Consider the following 20770-nt stretch of genomic DNA (forward strand, 5'->3'; position numbering starts at 1 on the left):
TTCCCTGACCTGAGCCAATCTCCTTAGCATCCTATTGAATTCATATCACTCTGGCTACAATACCGTTCGTGGTCTGTCACGTGACACCAAGTAAGAGGAAGTGGGAGGTGAATTTCTTATTCAATTCTGTATTCCAGACACCTCCCACATCCCTGTACACTGCAGCCGCCAAATAATTGTTGGGGAGGGGAATGGACAGCCATGGGGGCTGGAAGAACAGGTACAAGAATCTGGGGCTTGTTCAAAGAGCCCTTAAAGGTTTAGCCCTTGATGATTTCACAAAGCTTAAACATCCAGATGAAAGGAAAGAAGGAAATGGAAGGAAAAGAGAATAATTCGAAATAAGTATTTATCCTCAGCTTTAGTTTCTGTCACAAAGCAGGTGATTTTTTAAGTCATGCTAATGCAGCTTGCAAAACCAAAACCGAAACTGTAACTTTCCTGCATCAGAATTAGAATTACACAGAATCGAAGTCATTTCTAGGTCCTCCTTTCCTCCACAGGCCACATGTGACTGTGAAATATACAGAAAACCCTCATTCCTCAAGACACGGAGTGCCACCTGCCAGAATTTACCATCCTTGTCCGAATCCACAATGGCTGGGAGTTTCGTGGAACTCTCTGGAGTCTGTAACCTGTTGCACAGATACTCCACGTCCCCCAGTAAGCCCCAGTTCCTTCTGCATCCTGTCCATCTCTGCTTCCAGTGTTCTTTAGAATTCTAAGCGCCATCTGAATTTAAAGCAAACTTGGAGTGAACATTTTACTTTACCACTTCTCTGCCTACACATCTGACGCTGGTCCAATTGATTATACAACCTTCAAAAGACAAAGCAACTACGGCTTTTCAAACTTCATACCTGGCATTGAATGACCCATTAAGTATCAAAGCAGAGACCAGAGAAGAGAAGCAAAAGATCTCTGGTATTTGGTGGTCATGCAGATTATCTGGAGAGACTTGTCATGATAATTGCTAAGTTCTAGTATGCCAAACATTTTCCTTAAAGTCACATTTTCCTTCATGAAAGACAACACTATACTTTTATTTTTTAAATATATTTTCACAGTTCTAGAATTATATGAAGTCTGCATGAAAGTATAGCAGGATTTTTCTTAGACAGGTAATTTGTAATTATTTTAGAGACCACCATTTATAACTTTTGAAAATCTATGAAGAAATTTGTCTTTCCCCTAGTAAATTTTTTTAAATACACATTTATAGTAGAAATGGGATTTTAGGAGGATTTCTTTGAAGGGAATATAGGATAATCCTTTTCTATTCCAGTGGTGTTGAGGTCAAAAAATGTGTCTCATCTAAACAAAATGTAAGCAAACTGGATATATACCTAAATGAGAATAAAAACAACTGTTTTTTTCTTTTTCTTTTTGGCTTAAACAGCACACGTTTATTTCTCACAGTTCTAGAGGCTGGAAGTCCAAGATCAAGGTGCCAGCAGATCCAGTGTCTGGTGAAGGCCTTCTCCCTGGTTGACAGATGCCTGCCCTCCTGTATGCTCACATAGCTAACAGCAGAGAGAGGAAGCAAGCTCTCTTGTCTCATCTTATAAGAGCATGAATCCCATTCATGAAGGTTTAATCCTCATGACCTAATTACCTCCCAAAGGTCGCACCTACTGATACCATCATATTGTTGGTTAGGATATCAACATATGAATTTCGGGGGACACATTCCATTCATAACAGCCCCTATAGTAAAAACAATTTATAATGTTTAAAAACTAAAGGTTTGCTCACTGGATCACTGGTAGCCCTTCACCGGAGTTGCTGGGTGCTCTTTAAAATTCAAAGTATGGTATCTTCGAACACAGCCTTTAATTCAGGCTTTATGCTATTTCCTCTATTCAGATTAACATTATCGATCCATTCCAAGTAAGCCCGTTTTAGTTTGGATTCATGCACACCCAGGACATCCTCCAGACTCCTGGAGATGTCGTTCTTCATTTCATTTGGAGAATCTGAGCTTTGATATGAGCCAGGATCACTGGCCTGTTATTCCTTGGTTTGCTCCAGGCTCAGTCAGGCTCCACCCACGGAAGGTTAACATCTCCAGAGCCTGGGCCAGGCAGGCCTCTCTGGGAGATAACCAAGAATTTCCCTCAAAACATGGGCAATAAGGATATGCAAATCCAGGCTAAGGCTAGTTTCTTGCCGATAACATCTGCTTAACTTTTTAAATTATATGAAACTAATTTGTAAAAAAGCTAAGTTGAAAGAGCCACCTGCCCTTCCAAAAGGAACCACCTTGGAGATGCTTACCTGGGCCCAAGGCATTTTGTTTCAAGGACAAATATTTTCAAAACTCTGTATCTCTAAGGATTCAACGATATAATCCCTGTATAGTTTATTAACTAGAAATAATAATGAAAGGTATAAAGTGATACAGAAAATACAGTTTTAAAAATATTTGTTTTGGGGAATTCCCTGGTGGTCAAATGGTTAGGACTCTGTGCTTCCACTGCAGGGGGCATGGGTTCGATCCCTGGTCAGGGAACTAAGATTCTGCAAGCCATGTGACACAGCCAAAAAAAAAAAAAAAGAAAGTTGTTTTACAGAAATGTATATTTATAATAATATTTATTCATTCTATTTATTGAGTCCCTTTTATGCAATTTTAAATGCATATTAAATAATTACTACAGATCCACAGGGTTTATGAATTATCTAATCATTTTCTGTTCTGTGACAATACAGAAGTTTTGGAATTTTCACATTTCTACACATCTATTTTAGTGGAAGAATCTAAGGACTTCCTTGATTGGAAAAGACAACAAACATCATTTTTAATCAACTACTGCTTTACACAAAGTTACACAAAGTCAACCAATGGCACACTAAAGGAAGGAGAGGAATGAAACGGCAAATAAAGAAAAATCAAACAGTTATCCACGCTGAGGGCGGGGGGCCCAAGGAAAAGCTCTAGAACATCTGGGAAGTTAATTTAAAAATGGACTTTGGATTCAGATCTTGATAAGTCTCCCAAGAAGCTGAAAACGCATCTCACAACAGGGCTTCACATAAATCCTCATGAATTTATATTGGGTTGATTGATATTCTATCCTGGTGCAAGAACAAGAAGGAAAAAAACACCAACCTAAGACCACTAAATAGCGATAAGATTGGCACTTGAATCCACAGGTTCGCACTGTCTAAAGGACAGAAGAAGCAAGCCGTTGGTCAAAATAAAAAGATGAGTTACTGTGCTGAGCTGCATGTAAAGCAGGATCTTAGTGCTTCTGTTTGAAGGCTAAAATCAAATGAAATACCAAGCAGCTAAAGGGAATTTCCACCAGTGTGGCCAGCTCATCATCAAAGACCCCAAAGTTCAGTGCCTTGCAGAGGGAAAGACATTAAAACAAAACAAACACTCTCTGCTAGAGGACTATTTGCCTGATAGGTACCAAGGTCTAAAATAGTTTCCGCTTATCCTGATACTTCTGCAGAATATTTAAACTTTCTCTAAGGCTAAAATAAATATATAAGTAAACAACCCCCATTACGCATTACTTCTCCAAATAAACTGTGGTTTCAGGCAATGTTAATCAACAGAAAGAATTAAAAAAGAAGTCTTTAAAATTAGCCATGACCTTATTGATGACTTCATTACTTTCGAGATTTCAGCTGTTGGGTTGTTTATGTCACCTCAGCCTTTAATTTAATTGATGCATCTCTAACTATATTAGAATAGCTTAATGAATGGTGATGGCTTGTTTTTAGTCACCAAAATTTAACATTTGCAGAACATATAACACCAAAGAGCCACTTAATTCATCCATGTATTAGATGAAGTTGGATTTATACTCTGAGACTGATCCTCTATTAGGAAAGTGTGATGTGAGCCAATGTGACACAGCCTGACATAATTAGGGATGAGGCTGAAACAGGAGGTCTTAGGGCCCATAAACCTCATGCTGAGGGCCTGGACTGTATCTCGGAGACGATAAACAGCCACAGAATAATTTTAAGCAAGAGAACGAGATGCCAGATTTTAATTTGAGATAGAAAACTCCAGGTATGGGGTGAAGTAGGGATTTGAGAATAACAGGACTGGAGGCGGGGGAAGAGTTACAAGATTACTGCCAGCTTCCACGTGTACCGGAACAGAAGGAGAGAAAGGGTTTGGAATTATTTGGGATGTAAAAGTGGTAGGCCTTTGTCATTGACTGATGTCTGGGGAGGAAGGCTGGCTGCAGAAAGAAAGGCCTAGTCTAGAGTAAATATGTGGGTGGTGGCAACATGCTCTGAGATCAGGCTGAAGATACTAGAGGACGTCTGGACGGAGAAACAATGAATTTCATTTTGGATGGGTTGAGTTCAGGTGACTGGGAGGCACAGGAAGCATGTGTTGGTAGCTAGCTCTGAGAACCTGGGGCTTACAGAGAGGGCTGAGCTAGTGCAGACTGTGCATCACCAGTGGCCTCACAGCAATTAAAACCAAAAGGAGAGATTAGGAACCAAGATGGTGCAGTAGAAGGACGTGCTCTCACTCCCTCTTGCGAGAACACCAGAATCACAACTAGCTGCTGGACAATCATCAACAGGAAGACACTGGAACTCACCAAAAAAGATACCCCACATCCAAAGACAAAGGAGAAGCCACAATGAGACAGTAGGAGCAGCGCAATCACAGTAAAATCAAATCCCATAACTGCTGGGTGGGTGACTGGAGAACACTTATACCACTGAAGTCTACCCACTGGAGGGAAGGTTCTGAGCCCCACATCAGGCTCCCAACCAGGGGGTCCGGCAATGGGAGGAGGAATTCCTAGAGAATCAGACTTTGAAGGCTAGTGGGATTTGATTGCAAGACTTCGACAGGACTGCGGGAAACAGAGACTCCACTCTCGGAGGGCACACACAAAGTAGTGTGTGCATCGGGATCCAGGGGAAGGAGCAGTGACCCCATAGGACACTGAACCAGACCTACCTGCTAGTGTTGCAGGGTCTCTTGCAGAGGCGGGGGGAAGATGTGGCTCACCAAGGGACAAGGACACTGGCAGAAGAGGTTCTGGGAAGTACTCCTTGGCGTTAGCCCTCCCAGAGTCCACCATTAGCCCCACCAAAGAGCCCAGGTAGGCTCCAGTTTGGGGTTGCCTCAGGCCAAACAACCAACAGGAAGGGAACCCAGCCCCACCCAACAGAAGTCAAGCGGATTAAAGTTTTACTGAGCTCTGCCCACCAGAGCAAAAGTCAGCTCTGCCCACCACCAGTCCCTCCCATCAGGAAACTTGCACAAGCCTCGCAGATAGCCTCATCCACCAGAGGGCAGACAGAAAAAGCAAGAATAACGACAATCCTGCAGCCCATGGAACAAAAAACACATTCACAGAGAGACAGACAAGATGAAAAGGCAGAGGGCTATGTACCAGATGAAGGAACAAGATAAAACCCCAGAAAAACAACTAAATGAAGTGGAGATAGGCAAACTTCCAGAAACAGAATTCAGAATAATGATAGTGAAGATGATCCAGAACCTCGGAAAATGAATGGAGGCAAAGATCTAGAAGATGCAAGAAATATTCAACAAAGACCTAGAAGAATTAAAGAACAAACATAGATGAACAATACAATAACTGAAATGAGAAATACACTAGAAGGAATCAATAGCAGAATAACTGAGGCAGAAGAACAGATAAGTGACCTGGAAGACAGAATGGTGGAATTCACTGCTGAGGAACAGAATAAAGAAAAAAGAATGAAAAGAAATGAAGACAGCCTAAGAGACCTCTGGGACAACATTAAACGCAACAACATTCGCATTATAGGGGTCCCAGAAAGAGAAGACAGAGAGAAAGGACCCGAGAAAATATTTGAAGAGATTATAGTCGAAAACTTCCCTAACATGGGAAAGGAAATAGCCACCCAAGTCCAGGAAGCACACAGAGCCCCATACAGGATAAACCCAAGGAAAAACACACCGAGACACATAGTAATCAAACTGCCAAAAATTAAAGACAAAGAAAAATTATTGAAAGCAGCAAGGGAAAAATGACAAATAACATACAAGGGAACTCCCATAAGGTTAACAGCTGATTTCTCAGCAGAAACTCTCCAAGCCAGAAGGGAGTGGCATGATATACTTAAAGTGATGAACGGGAAGAACCTACAACCAAGATTACTCTAGCCAGCAAGGATCTCATTCAGATTCAGCAGAGAAATCAAAAGCTTTCCAGACAAGCAAAAGCTAAGAGAATTCAGCACCACCAAACCAGCTCTACAACAAATGCTAAAGGAACTTCTCTAAGTGGGAAACACAAGAGAAGAAAAGGACCTAGAAAAACAAACCCAAAACAATTAAGAAAATGGTCATAGGAACATACATATCAATAATTATCTTAAATGTGAATGGATTAAATGCTCCAAACAAAAGACACAGGCTTGCTGAATGGATACAAATACAAGACCCATCTATATGCTGTCTACAAGAGACCCACTTCAGACCTAGAGACACATACAGACTGAAAGTGAGGGGATGGAAAAAGATATTCCATGCAAATGGAAACCAAAGAAAGCTGGAGTAGCAATACTCATATCAGATAAAATAGACTTTAAAATAAAGAATGTTACAAGAGACAAGGAAGGACACTACATAATGATCAAGGGATCAATCCAAGAAGAAGATATAACAATTATAAATCTATATGCACCCACCATAGGAGCACCTCAATACATAAGGCAACTGCTAACAGCTATAAAAGAGGAAATTGACAGTAACACAATAATAGTGGGGGACTTTAACACCTCACTTACACCAATGGACAGGTCATCCAAAATGAAAATAAATAAGGAAACAGAAACTTTAAATGACACAATAGACCAGATAGATTTAATTGAAATTTATAGGACATTCCATTCAAAAATAGACGATTACAGTTTCTTCTCAAGTGTACATGGAACATTCTCCAGGATAGATCACATCTTGGGTCACAAAGCAAGCCACAGTAAATTTAAGAAAACTGAAATCATATGAAGCATCTTTTCTGACCACAACGCTATGAGATTAGAAATGAATTACAGGGAAAATAACGTAAAAACCACAAGCACATGGAGGCTAAACAATATGTAACTAAATAACCAAGAGATTACTGAAGAAAACAAAGATGAAATAAAAAAATACCTACCTAGAAACAAATGGCAATGAATAACTGAAAAGAAATGAAATGAAATGAAATGAAAACACAACAACCCAAAACCTATGGGATACAGCAAGAGCAGTTCTAAGAGGGAAGTTTATAGCTATACAAGCCTACCTCAAGAAACAAGAAAAATCTCAAATAAACAATCTAACCTTACATCTAAAGGGACTAGAGAAAGAAGAACAAACAAAACCCAAAGTTAGCAGAAGGAAAGAAATCATAAAGATCAGAGCAGAAATAAATGAAATAGAAACAAAGAAAACGATAGCAAAGATCAATAAAACTAAAAGCTGGTTCTTTGAGAAGATAAACAAAATTGATAAACCATTAGCCAGACTCATCAAGAAAAAGAGGGAGAGGACTCAAATCAATAAAATTAGAAATGAAAAAGAAGTTACAACAGACACTGCAGAAATACAAAGCATCCTAAGAGACAAATACAAGCAACTCTATGCCAATAAAGTGGACAACCTGGAAGAAATGCACAAATTCTTAGAAAGGTATAACCTTCCAAAACTGAATCAGGAAGAAACAGAAAATATGAGCAGACCAATCACAAGTAATGAAATTGAAACTGTGATTAAAAATCTTCCAACAAACAAAAGTCCAGGACCAGATGGCTTCACAGGTGAATTCTATCAAACATTGAGAGAAGAGCTAACACCCATCCTTCTCAAACTCTTCCAAAAATTGCAGAGGAAGGAACACTCCCAAACTCATTCTATGAGGCCACCATCACCCTGATACCAAAACCAGACAAAGATACTACAAAAAAAGAAAATTACAGATCAATATCACTGATGAATAGAGAGGCAAAAATCATCAACAAAATACTAGCAAACAGACTCCAACAGCACATTAAAAGGATCATACACCATGATCAAGTGGGATTTATCCCAGGGATGCAAGGACTCTTCAGTTTACGTAAATCAATCAATGTGATAAACCATAAAACAAATTGAAGAATAAAAGTCACATGATCATCTCAACAGATGCAGAAAAAGCTTTTGACAAAATTCAACAGCCACATATGATAAAAACTTTCCAGAATGGGCATAGAGGGAACCTACCTCAACATAATAAAGGCCATATATGACAAATCCACAGCAAACATCATTCTCAATGGTGAAAAACTGAAAGCATTTCCTCTAAGATCAGGAACAAGACAAGGATGTCCACTCTCACCACTATTATTCAACATAGTTTTGGAAGTCCTAGCCATGGCAATCAGAGAAGAAAAAGAAATAAAAGGAATACAAATTGGAAAAGAAGAAGTAAAACTGTCACTGTTTGCAGATGACATGATACTATACATGGAGAATCCTAAAGATGCCACCAGAAAACTACTAGAGCTAATCAATGAATTTGGTAAAGTTGCAGGATACAAAATTAATGCACAGAAATCTCATGCATTCCTATACACTGATGATGAAAAATCTGAAAGAGAAATTAAGGAAACACTCCCATTTACCACTGCAACAAAAAGAATAAAATACCTAGGAATAAACCTACCTAGAGAGAAAAAAGACCTGTATGCAGAAAACTATAAGACACTGATGAAAGAAATTAAAGATGATACCAACAGATGGAGAGATATACCATGTTCTTGGATTGGAAGAATCAATATTTTGAAAATGACTATACTACCCAGAGCAATCTACAGATTCAATGCAATCCCTATCAAATTACCAACGGCATTTTTTACGGAAGTAGAACAAAAAGTCTTAAAATTCGTATGGAGACACAAAAGACCCCAAATAGCCAAAGAAACCTTGAGGGAAAGAAATGGAGCTGGAGGAATCAGACTCCTGGCTTCAGACTATACCACAAAGCTACAGTAATCAAGGCAATATGGTACTGGCACTAAAACAGAAATATAGATCAATGGAAGAAGATAGAAAGCCCAGAGATAAACCCACGCACCTATGGTCAACTAGTCTATGACAAAGGAGGCAAGGATATACAATGGAGAAAAGAGAGTCTCTTCAATAAGTGGTGCTGGGAAAACTGGACAGCTACATGTAAAAGAATGAAATTAGAACACTCCCTAACACCATACACAAAAATAAACCCAAAATGGATTAGAGACCTAAATATAAGACTGGACACTATAAAACTCTTAGAGGAAAGCATGAGAAGAACACTCTTTGACATAAATCACAGCAAGATCTTTTTTGATCCACCTCCTACAGTAATGGAAATAGAAACAAAAATAAACAAATGGGACCTAATGAAACTTCAAAGCTTTTGCACAGCAAATGAAACCATAAACAAGACAAAAAGACAACACTCAGAGTGGGAGAAAATATTTGCAAACGAATCAACGGACAAAGGATTAATCTCCAAAATATATAAACAGCTCATGCAGCTCAATATTAAAAAAACAAACAACCCAATCCAAAAATGGGCAGAAGACCTAAGTAGACATTTCTCCAAAGAAGACATACAGATGGCCAAGAAGCACATGAAAAGCTGCTCAACATCACTAATTATTATAGAAATGCAAATCAAAACTACAATGAGGTATCACCTCAAACCAGTTAGAATGGGCATCATCAGAAAATCTACAAACAACAAATGCTGGAGAGGGTGTGGAGAAAAGGGAACCCTCTTGCACTGTTGGTGGGAATGTAAATTGATACAGCCACTATGGAGAACAGTATGGAAGTTCCTTAACAAGCTAAAAATAGAATTACCATACGACCCAGCAATCCCATTACTGGGCATATACCCAGAGAAAACCACAATTCAAAAAGACACATGCACCCCAATGTTCATTGCAGCACTATTTACAATAGCCAGATCATGGAAGCAATGTAAATGCCCATCGACAGACAAATGGATAAGGAAGATGTGGTACATGCATACAATGGAATATTACTCAGCCATAAAAAGGAATGAAACTGGGTCATTTTTAGAGACGTGGATGGATCTAGAGTCTGTCATAGAGTGAAGTAAGTCAGAAAGAGAAAAACAAATATCGTATGTTAACGCATATATGTGGAACCTAGAAAAATGGTACAGATGAACCAGTTTGCAGGGCAGAAATTGATACACAGATGTAGAGAACAAACGTATGGACACCAAGGGGGGGAAAGCGGCAGGGGGTGGTGGTGGTGGTGGGTTGTATTGGGAGATTGGGATTGACATGTATACAGTGATGTGCATAAAACTGATGACTAATAAGGACCTGCTGTATGAAAAAAATAAATTAAATAAAATAATTTTAAAAAAAGAAAATGGCCTTCCACTATTAATTTTATAATTTCTTCTTCACTGCAAATTTTGATTAAGATTTTTTAAAATTAATAATATGTAAATAGGATGAGTTATTCATTACAAGTACTGACATTAATATTGTTTTTCTAAGAGCTTAAATTGTCTTCTTTTATTAAAGGTGTTAATTCAAAAAAAAAATCCCAAAAGGAACGTGTAGAGAATAGCAGTGGTTAGAGCTACTGCCTTAGGGGATCCAAGTTAGGGGACAAATAGAAGAGACTCTCTAAAGAGACAGTGAAGGAATAGTCAGAATGGAAGGAGGAAGCAAGAGATAGCAGTATTGCACATAGAAACTAAGAGAAGAGAGATTCACGGAGGCCAGAGTGACCCAGAGGGAAAGAACGGAAGTGTTCACTAAACCAGGAGTCCAGGAGGCCGCTGGGAAACTAACACAGCATGGCTGCTGGAACGAATGCCCACAAACCTACTGCCTTAAGATAACTACAATTTATCATATTTGGGTGCTGGAGGTCAGAAGTCTGAAATTGATTTCACTGGGCTTAAACCAAGGTGCTAGCAGGGCTGGTTCCCTCTGGTGGCTCTAGAGGAGAATCTGCTTTCTGGCTTTTACCAGCTTCTAGAATCCACTGCCCTCCTGGGCTCAAGGCTCCTTCCTGTCTTCACAGCAGCAGCCTGCATCTTTTCTTGTTTTTTTTTTTTCTTTTTTTGCACATTTCAAAAATTTATTGTGGTAAGAACGCTTAACATGAGATCTTCCTTCTCAACAAATTTTCAATTTACATTTCAACCAGCATTCAATACAGTGTTTTGATCTACACAATGTTGTAAAGCAGATCTCAAAAGCTTTTCATCTTGCATAACTGAAATTTCATACCCATATATTAGCAATTCCCCATTTCCCTCTCCCGAAGCCCTGGCAACTATGATTCTATTCTTTGCTTCTTCAAGTTTGACTATTTTAGATACCTCATATAAATTTGAGTTATGCAGTATTTTTTCTTCTGTGATTGACTTATTTCATTTAGCATAACGTCCTCAAGGCTCATTTATGTTGTTGCCTATTGCAGGATTTCCTTTTTTAACAGCCTACATCTTCAAGTCTCTCTCCAACCTTGACTCTCCCACCTCCTTCACTTATGATCCACTGGACCCATCTGGAGAATCCAGGGAAACGTCCCCATTTTAAGATCTTTAACGTAATCAGATCTGCAGCGTCCTTTTACTTGCATGAAGTAACATATTTACAGGTTCTAGGGACTAGGGCAGGGGCATCTTTGGGGGGCCATTATTATGCCTACCACATGGAGTGAACAAGATGTAGAAAAGAAGAAACAGCAGTCTCTATCAATCCTAGGTTAATCTTTCAAGAAGTTTGGATTAGACGTGAAGAGGAAAAATAGGGCATAGAATAGCCAGAGGTTAAAAAACAATTTTTTTTTTTTTTTTAACAGCATGATCAAGACATCATGTTTACCAGCTACGCAGAAGTGACAGCAGAGACACACAGGCTAAGAAGGGACCAGGAGGGGGGCCTGAGGAGCAGGCTCCTTGCAGGGGTGGGGCTGGGATCCAGAAGAGTGTTCCCAGGGCCGGCCAAGGAGAAGGAAAACCCATCCTTAGCAAGCAGGGAGAGAGAGGTGGTCCGGGCACAGACAGAGGAGGTGGATGGAGCTGGCCAAGGTCAGAGATGTGTAGTGGGGACACTTAGATGGGGCCAGGGTGAAGCTTGTTCATCAGCAAAACATGTGCAAAACATATGTTACAATGAGATGGATTCCACTTGAAAATTACTCTCTCACATCTCAAGAAAAGCCGAGATTTAAAAAAAAAAAAAACCTAAGTAAATGTAAGTAAATAAAATTGTATTTGACTTTTTGAATAGCAAATACAACTTTGTTATATGACTCAACCTTTTAAAAAGAGCACTTGTTTAATAACAGCCTGTAGCTAAGAAAATTAGTTTTGTTCTGTGTTTGCCAGACTGCCTTTTGACACAACTGGTTTCCGGTTTTTAATGGGGGAAAAAACAAGTTCACAGAGGTCTTTTCTTTTAAAATCGGCATTTTCTCTTCAGTCGTAAAATGCATGCAAAAAGCATATGATTACGGTATTTATGTTTCCATTAAGGTGTCCTCGGCAAGCTGGGGGAGTCTAGCCTACTATTTTCCTGCTGTTTAGATTTACAGCAGCACAGTAACTGTTTTATTTCAATTATATTTGAGGACAATGCTCTCTTGGTGGCAAATGATTGCATGGTGACAGTCAACAAATGTCCATTATAGCTGTCCTTCTGTGGAGTTTTTAACTACAGATTCTGGGATCTGACTATAAAAATATGAATTGCATCGTGTCCTCAAATAAATAAAAAACATGATCAACCTACATTCCATCAATTCTTTGCTAGAATTCAAAGCACACGAAATTTTGAATTGAAATTGTATAATTTACATGAAGAGAAACTTTTTGGTAAGTGTCAAGAAACACTGAATAAAGTTTATGAATAACACACCTGCAGGCTGACCTTTTGAATAAAATGATGATTCGGTCATAGGTGAAGAATGGGCATTTATGAATGCCCAGTTAAAGCTGTACCCAATATGGAAATTATAAATTATTTCACCTCTTCACTGTCAACAGACCTTACTAAACTAACCGATAATGGAGTTCCAGTTCGTTTTTGATTAGCCCAAGAATAGTACTGTTCAAAGGGTGGATGGACCAACTGCATTAGTCAACTGAGGTGCTTTTTGAAAATGTGAGTTCTTAGTTCCCAGCCAGATCTACTGCATCAGGATACCAATGGGTGGAGGTCAACACTGGCGAGAAGCACTCCACGTTCTTGATATACATGCCAAAATTTGAAAGATCACTGTTCTAGAATGCAGGCTTCCATAATTCTTTTTGTGTGTGTGTGTGTGTTATGCGGGCCTCTCACTGTTGTGGCCTCTCCCATTGCGGAGCACAGGCTCCAGACACGCAGGCTCAGCGGCCATGGCTCACGGGCCCAGCCGCTCTGCGGCATGTGGGATCTTCCCGGACCGGGTCACGAACCCGCGTCCCCTGCATCGGCAGGCGGACTCTCAACCACTGCGCCACCAGGGAAGCCCAGGCTTCCATAATTCTTAAGAGCATGATCCCTAACTGCCTGGCCCACCAGAAGACAATCTGATGTAAAGAGCAATGTCAACATTTTCACCAAGGTTTGAGAAGTCCAAGCCTCCATATCTCTATGGAGCACTGAAGCTTGGAATCAGCGAAACTTTCATGAAAGTAAAACAGGAAGATCTTCAAAGACTTCCATGAAAGTACAAAACGAATACCTTCAAATTCGCAAAAAACAGACTGAAATTGATGACCCATGTCCTGACACCACTATCCCCCTAACTCATTCTCAAATAAGGCATTTTTTCAGTACCCACCATCTACTTTTTCTTCCAAGTATTTATACTATAGAAGCAATCTGGTATGCCTCACACTGAACTCAATAAGTCCTAATTTAAAGAGAAATGGTTCATGATATGATGTGATTTATGGAGAATACTTAATGACCAACCTACTTAATGACTGAACTGTGGGCATCAGAGAACTGCATCCCCACACTTTTATATGTATGTTAAGTATAAGGAATAAAACCATCTTTATTCATTCCATTTTCATTCCTTACTTGTTTCTGTATCCGGGTGGGGATGCTGTCCTTTCCTGAAAGTAAGTGCCCATTTCCCAACTTATAATACCAACAGCAAACACCTAAATAGTACTTACTGTGGACCAGGCACTGTGCTAAGTGCTTGGAAGATATTAACAGACTTAGTCCACACCAAGCCTAATGAGGTAAGTACCACTATTATCACCATTTTACAGATGAGGAAAATGAAGCACAGAGTTCACACTAATGGTGGAAGAGCCCAGAACAAAAGTCAGGCAGTGGGTATCTTGGACATCACACTTAGCTGCCTCTGATTTTTTAACAGGGGACTTCCCTGGTGGCACAGTGGGTAAGACTCTGCACTCCCAATGCAGGGGGCCTGGGTTCGATCCCTGGTCAGGGAACTAGATCCCACATGCATGCCTCAACTAAGAGTTTGCATGCCATAACGAAGAAGTCCGCGTGCTGCAACTAAGACCCGGTGCAACCAAATAAATAAATAAATGAAATTAAAAAAAAAGAGTTTCTGATTTTATAACAGGATTATTGATAGAGGTAGGAGAGAGTGGTATATCAGAGTTAAGAATGATAAATGCTGTCAGTAACATTGCACTGCAAATTTGAAAGCTGCTAAGGGAGCAAACCTTGAAAGTTCTCATCACAAGGGAAACAATTATTTTTAACTTTTCATGGTGACACGTGGTAACTATATATTGCACTGATCATTTCACAATGTGTACAAATGTTGAATTAGTGTGTCATACACCCAAAACTAATACGATATTGTATGTCAATTATACTTCAAATACATCAATAAAAAAAGGATAAATGCTAGCAGACATTTGATTGATAACATTTCTTTAAGTAGAGGCTAGCAAAACGAAAGGTAGAAGAGATTATTGAATTGACACTGAAGAATCTCACAGTTCTTACTTAATTTCACAAAGTATCGTGGCAATGATTTGACTAGGGGGTAGTTCTCCAATGTGTAGACAACCTTGATATGAAGATGATGATTCCCTTGGACTCTTGTGTGCATGATTCCCTAAACTCAGAATGGTGTTGGGCATGAAACAGAACCCTGAGAGAGGGAGACTTAGGTAAGGAAGGGCTCAGTTCCCAGGTAACAGGAGCAGAGGGCGGGCATCCCAGGACTGAAGCTACTGCTCAAGGGACTGGGCTGCTTCCCTCTTCCTCCATGTGGCCTTCATCCTCAGGCTTATTAGATGAGCCCCATCTAAGGGCACCATCCAAATCCAGGCAGGGAGAAGGGAAAATGGCAAAGGGAAAATGCTGAGTCGGCTCTATTTTCATCAGGAAAAACCCAGCTTGGCAGAGAGTCCCATCCCCTGAGACTGTGGATCCTATAAATGAGTCCCACATAGCTCATTCATCAGAATAACGTCACGTGGTCACCTCTTACTGCAAGGGAGCCCGGAAAATTGAAAAGTTTAAGCTGGGCACATTGCCAGCCTATGAACAAAATGGGGATCCTATTATGTGAGAAAGAGGGGGAGAAGAGGTGCTGGGTAGGCGACTAGCAGTGTCTCCCACGGTGGGAGAAACGTGGGAACACAGAGGTGCTGCATCAGAAGACACAGCAATTACATAGGAAATACACTCCGCCAAAGAGATATAGGACTAGGAATCATTTACAATAGCTACATCTTTGAGGTCTCTGGTTATAAGCAGGATAAAAGTAAGTTCACCAACACTTTTGTGAGTTTGAGCTTTGTTATTCATAGAAAACAGAAGGGTAGGGGCGACTTCTCTGGCATCCACCCAGTATGAAAACTCAGAATGTTACTAAGGGCATTAATAAATAGTAGTAACAATGGCCAAAGGGTAGAGTTAGATAATATTTCGTGTGTCAATCCAATTAAACAGGCATGGACAATATTGCCAGACAGAGTATGAAGCTATCGTAAAAAAGCATTTTATAAATAATATGTGGAAATTGAGAACGTGTCCCATTTTGACATCAAATTCACAGCACTTAATAAATTATCCCTGGTTATTTCCACGTGGGACCACCAGATCCACATTTCCATTAGATCAATCAAAATTATAAGCAATGAAATTCAGAATATGGCTTTCTTACTGAACAATAAAAATCCCAGAACAGACTCAGGCTACGCTTCAGACTGTCAACGGACTGGCGATTTTCCCATGAAATCCAAAATTTTGAACAGTAAAGTTCATCTGACACCAACGGCAAACTCGGGTGAAATTTAGTTAGTTGATGGGAGTTTCTTTATTGGGTAAAAACTCTCTCTGAGGAGTTTCAAGTTTCCATCATTTAACTTTTTAGAAAGTTAATAGAAGCATATTCTAGATCATCTTATGTGTTATTTCACTGTCTGAATTTAAGTTTACAGACACAGAGGCACCAAGAAATGCTACTTTTACTGTCTCGAGTTAATGGTAAGAGAAGCAGGTTGGACTTCATGCATTAGGATGCGTGGATGTAGCACATGGGTCAAAGGTCACGGGATACAGACATGCAAAAAACTGCAGAATCTAACTGAGAAGAGTGATGGCTGAACTGAGTCAGCCCTTGGCTTGTGGAGCAAACAAACTGAAATGAACCAGGCATGGAGCATAGACCACCATATTCATGATTTGTGTGAGACTTCAGATTTTAAAGAAACATTACTGGCCAGATTAAATTAATGTTGTTCATTTGAATGTAACGGTTTTACTGTTTTGTTTGTATTTAATTTGTAAAGATGTTTGGTTTTATAGTTACATAATGGCCGTAAACAGAAGGAGTTTGGCCCTATTTTATTTTTATACATATTTAAGTAACATCATAATCAAAACAATTTAACTCTATGCGGCAGTATCAAGAAATCATCTTGTAAAGAGTCTCTAGGCTACTCAAGTCTGAGAAACACTGTTTTACAGCTTTTACTCTGACAGAAAATGGCAATGGAGGTGATGCCATTATTTCCAAACCAAATGCAAATTCAATTATAGGTTGATGAAGAAATACTTTACAGGTTCCATAATTCCCAACTTTTTGGATTAGTGAAATCATTGTTCAATGGACAGCTTATCCTCTGAAAAAATAATAATTACAAAAACACAAAACATAAATTTCTGTGATCCATTTTAAAAAAAAATAAATTATATCTCTCTTGAGTTGGACACGTCTTAGAAAGTCTGTAGTACAGTCACCCTTCTGGGACACTAATACATAGAACTGTAAAATCTCTGACACACAGTTGTCTGGGATGCATCTGAGTGAGGCTGAGAGGGGCTTTGAACATACCGATGTGTATTATGTGATTCTGAGCTCTTCTCCCCAAGACCACAGCCTCCTCGGAACGTGTCGCTGAGTGGGATTTTGATGGAAATGAATTAGGAGGCTGAGTTTCAGTCTGAGGTCAGCTTGGGGCAGAACTGAGCCTGCAGGCTGGGATGCTGGGGACCCTAGTAGTCAGGACCCTGGACACAGAAGGCCTTTTGAAAATCTGCAGAGATCTTCAGGAGGCTTAGACTCTTGTAGGGCACTGGGGTTTAAACGGGGGTTTAAAGCAACCATTTCTGGACCCCAGGAGCTGGAGAGACCCCTTCCGACTCCCAGCTCTGTCAGGGGGAATTTCTGAGTCATGTGAATAATCACTATAAGTCACTATCTTTTAGATTTTCAAACTAGATGTGGAAGGTGCTGAAAATGATCAATAGTTTTATCAGTGATCAATAACACGTTAACTAATTTTCTTTTAGTTCCTCCAGAAGTTACGAACTGGCAGTGCCAGTGTTGCTGGTGTGTCTTCTCCCAAGAAAACACGTTCCATGGGGCATCCATGGCCTTCAAGTGCGATTTGACCTTTGACAAACAGCTTTCACAAGTACAGCAAAAACCTAGCAAAAGTTTTTTAAGAAAATGTCACTCGCTGTTAATAACCTTACTCTTTGAATCCTGATACATCCACATTAGATAATAAGCACAGTGAACACCAAAGGGGTTTAAATAAACCATAAGCCTCCTATGTCAACTTACAAGGCTCACTCATTACAATCAACACCAAATAGATCTTCATAAAACAATTTTTTAAAACCCTAAAACCACACAAAACCACACAAAAAAGAAAGAACAGAACAACAATCTGACTAGCTTTCCCTAAGATCTGCTTCTCCTTTTGCTACTCTTTAAAACGCTTCTATCTGGGTTTGCCTGAGGGTTACCTGTTGCCTTTGCAAACCTTTATTAAAAATAGCTGCAAGTAAATAGCTAAAACATAGACAGCTTGCAAAATAAAGCAGCCAAATAACACATGGGTGCTAGAAACAAAGGAATTCCAACGCATCTCTAGTCTCATAGGGGTTCATAAAGTATAACACCAGCATCAGACCCGGGAACTTGTTAGAAATGCAAATTCTCAGGCTCCACTCCAGTCCTACGGAATCAAAATTCTGGGGAAGGGTTAACCCAGCTGTGTTTTAAGAAGCCTTCCAGGTATCTGATGTGTGCTAAAGAACCACTAGTTTGAAGTGAGACCTACTATTTTTAAAGCCTAGCTTCACTATACAGCAATAATTATAAGACATCACTATAAGATGGGATGGAATGAGTGTATTGTTTATGATGATAGCATGCATGTGTTTCAAATAAAAAGAAATGAATATTATTTTCTTCATGAACTAAACTTTATATGGTGCTTGAATACATAAATGAAGGAGCTGAAGATCTGTTTCTAAATTGTTTCAGATAAAATTTGAAATAAATAATAACCATTAACATAGGGTCAGCATTGCACTCCTCTGTGCTACACTAATATACACAGTCAGACCTGTGGTCTGTGGCTATTAACAAGCATTTGAAGACTGGCTATACTATACATCTCATTCACTAATTCTTTCATGATATGAAATCATGTCACCAAATAAAAAAAAAAAAAAAGAAAAAAAAACTGGCCCAAATCAATCATAATTGGAACAAATCATGTCATTGCCCATCTATTTAACTACCACGACTAGAGGCTCTCCTAGCAATAAAAGGAAATATGCCTTAAATAGAAGAACCATAGTTTCAAGTTTGCTTCTTATTTGAGTTATAAACTACAGGTTAGTTCTCCCATCTGAAACCATTTTAAAACAAGATGACATATTTTGGGATCATGAGACAAGCTATCAAAATCTCTACTGTTCCTTCCATTAGGCTTCGATTTGTGTAAACTCAATACTCTTAGACACAAGGGTTTTTTAAAGGCCATCAATAAAAGGCAGTTCTAGTTTGAGAATTGATGAACAATCTACTCCCTTGTCACAAACTATATAAAAGTTGATTTGGAAGCAATACCTTGACTGCTCCAGGAGCCTACCTGTCTGCAGGTAAAGGTTTGGAATTCCGCGGCTTCTTCACTTGGGCATACAAAGCATCCATCATATGCCCTTCTCTCGGGCTCTGGGGTCTGGTGCTGAGAGCCATGGAACCTTCATAGGAAGAAATTCCCCCGTACATCAACTCATCATCACAGCCAAATGTCCGATGAAAATCTTGGATTTCAGCATAGTCACGCTCCCGAGCCTGTCGCTCCCTAAATTCTCGAGTTTTCGCTTGAATCCTGTAAAATTAGAACAAGTTGGAACAAGAGAAACTATGCCTTTCCTAAGAACTTCATATAGAAACATTCCTCAAAATACGTTGTAAAATACCTATTATTTCATGTAGTTCTAAGAAGATAGATAGGATAAACGATGTTATATTCATTCTAGATTGTCAAGGTAATGTCATGGATGCTCAAAAATTATCATTTCAGATAGCTTTGTTCATATCAGTAAGACATAGTCATGATTTACATCTTAATTTATCACTTATTAACTAGCTTTTAAAGTTCACTAGGAATAGTTTTAGGCATCCACTTGGGTTTTACTCATGAAATTTTTTGAGGCAAAAAGTTACTTTTTGAAAAGTTACACACACATATACTATATATGTATACATTTACGTGTGGGTGCACCATGTACAATCTTACTCATTACAAATATACCATACACATTCAACAAACTATGAAGCTTAACCATGAATCCACACCACAATTCTTTATTAATGGCAAAAGAAGATCTCAGTTTAATGATAGTGACTTTCATTTTATGTGATGTATACAGAACTGGCAAATCCTGAGATAAAGGACAAGAAGGCATGTATCTAATCAAATTTTGAAATAAAACTTGCCTGTGTTATAACTAAGAAACAGACCTTAAATAACCCCTTTTACTGAAGATATGTTTAAATATTTCCTAAGATTTTATTAAGCTACTTGGTACAAAGTCCTCTTCAACCTATTGAAATAATATATGTCCTATGATGGTCTTAGTTAGCTGAAGATAATTCAACTACCCTTGATAGAATTTTGATAACTTTTGATGGAAAAATAATATTTCTATTACATACTTACAAATTTAAATGTTAAAAGTGAAGTCTTATCTATAAAAAGCAGTACTTTCAGCTGTGTTTAATATTTTATTGCAAAGTTATTTATCTTTTTCATACTTGAAGTAGACCACTGCTAGCGTAAATGATATATAAATGTATTCAAAAGAATACAGAAAAGATAAAAAATCAGATGAAAAATCAGTCCAATATTAAAAAAGAAAACTACAGGTCAACATTTCTCATGAATATAGAAACAAAATTCCTTAACAGAATATTAGCAAATAGAATTTGGAAATATATAAAAAGAATTACACACCATGACCAAGTGATGTCTATTGCAGGAAT

At 38.9% G+C, this 20770-nt stretch overlaps 1 protein-coding gene across 10 annotated transcripts in view; it reads right to left on the bottom strand.

Moving 5' to 3' along the window:
* The window catches only part of PARD3 (par-3 family cell polarity regulator), a 652430-nt gene that overhangs the window by 142709 nt on the left and 488951 nt on the right, over positions 1-20770 (bottom strand). For 9 of the 10 annotated variants that reach the window (XM_007471333.1, XM_007471331.1, XM_007471329.1 and 6 more), the window contains one exon: positions 19371-19613. In XM_007471333.1, coding sequence (XP_007471395.1) covers positions 19371-19613 — 243 coding nt within the window. Of the gene's footprint in view, positions 1-19366; positions 19614-20770 lie in introns of those variants that run through there. The other variant, XM_007471335.1, reaches the window with a different exon arrangement.

The sequence above is a fragment of the Lipotes vexillifer genome, unplaced genomic scaffold (genome assembly GCF_000442215.2).
Source record: "Lipotes vexillifer unplaced genomic scaffold, Lipotes_vexillifer_v1.1 scaffold1049, whole genome shotgun sequence".
In the NCBI taxonomy this organism is placed as follows: Eukaryota; Metazoa; Chordata; class Mammalia; order Artiodactyla; family Lipotidae; genus Lipotes; species Lipotes vexillifer.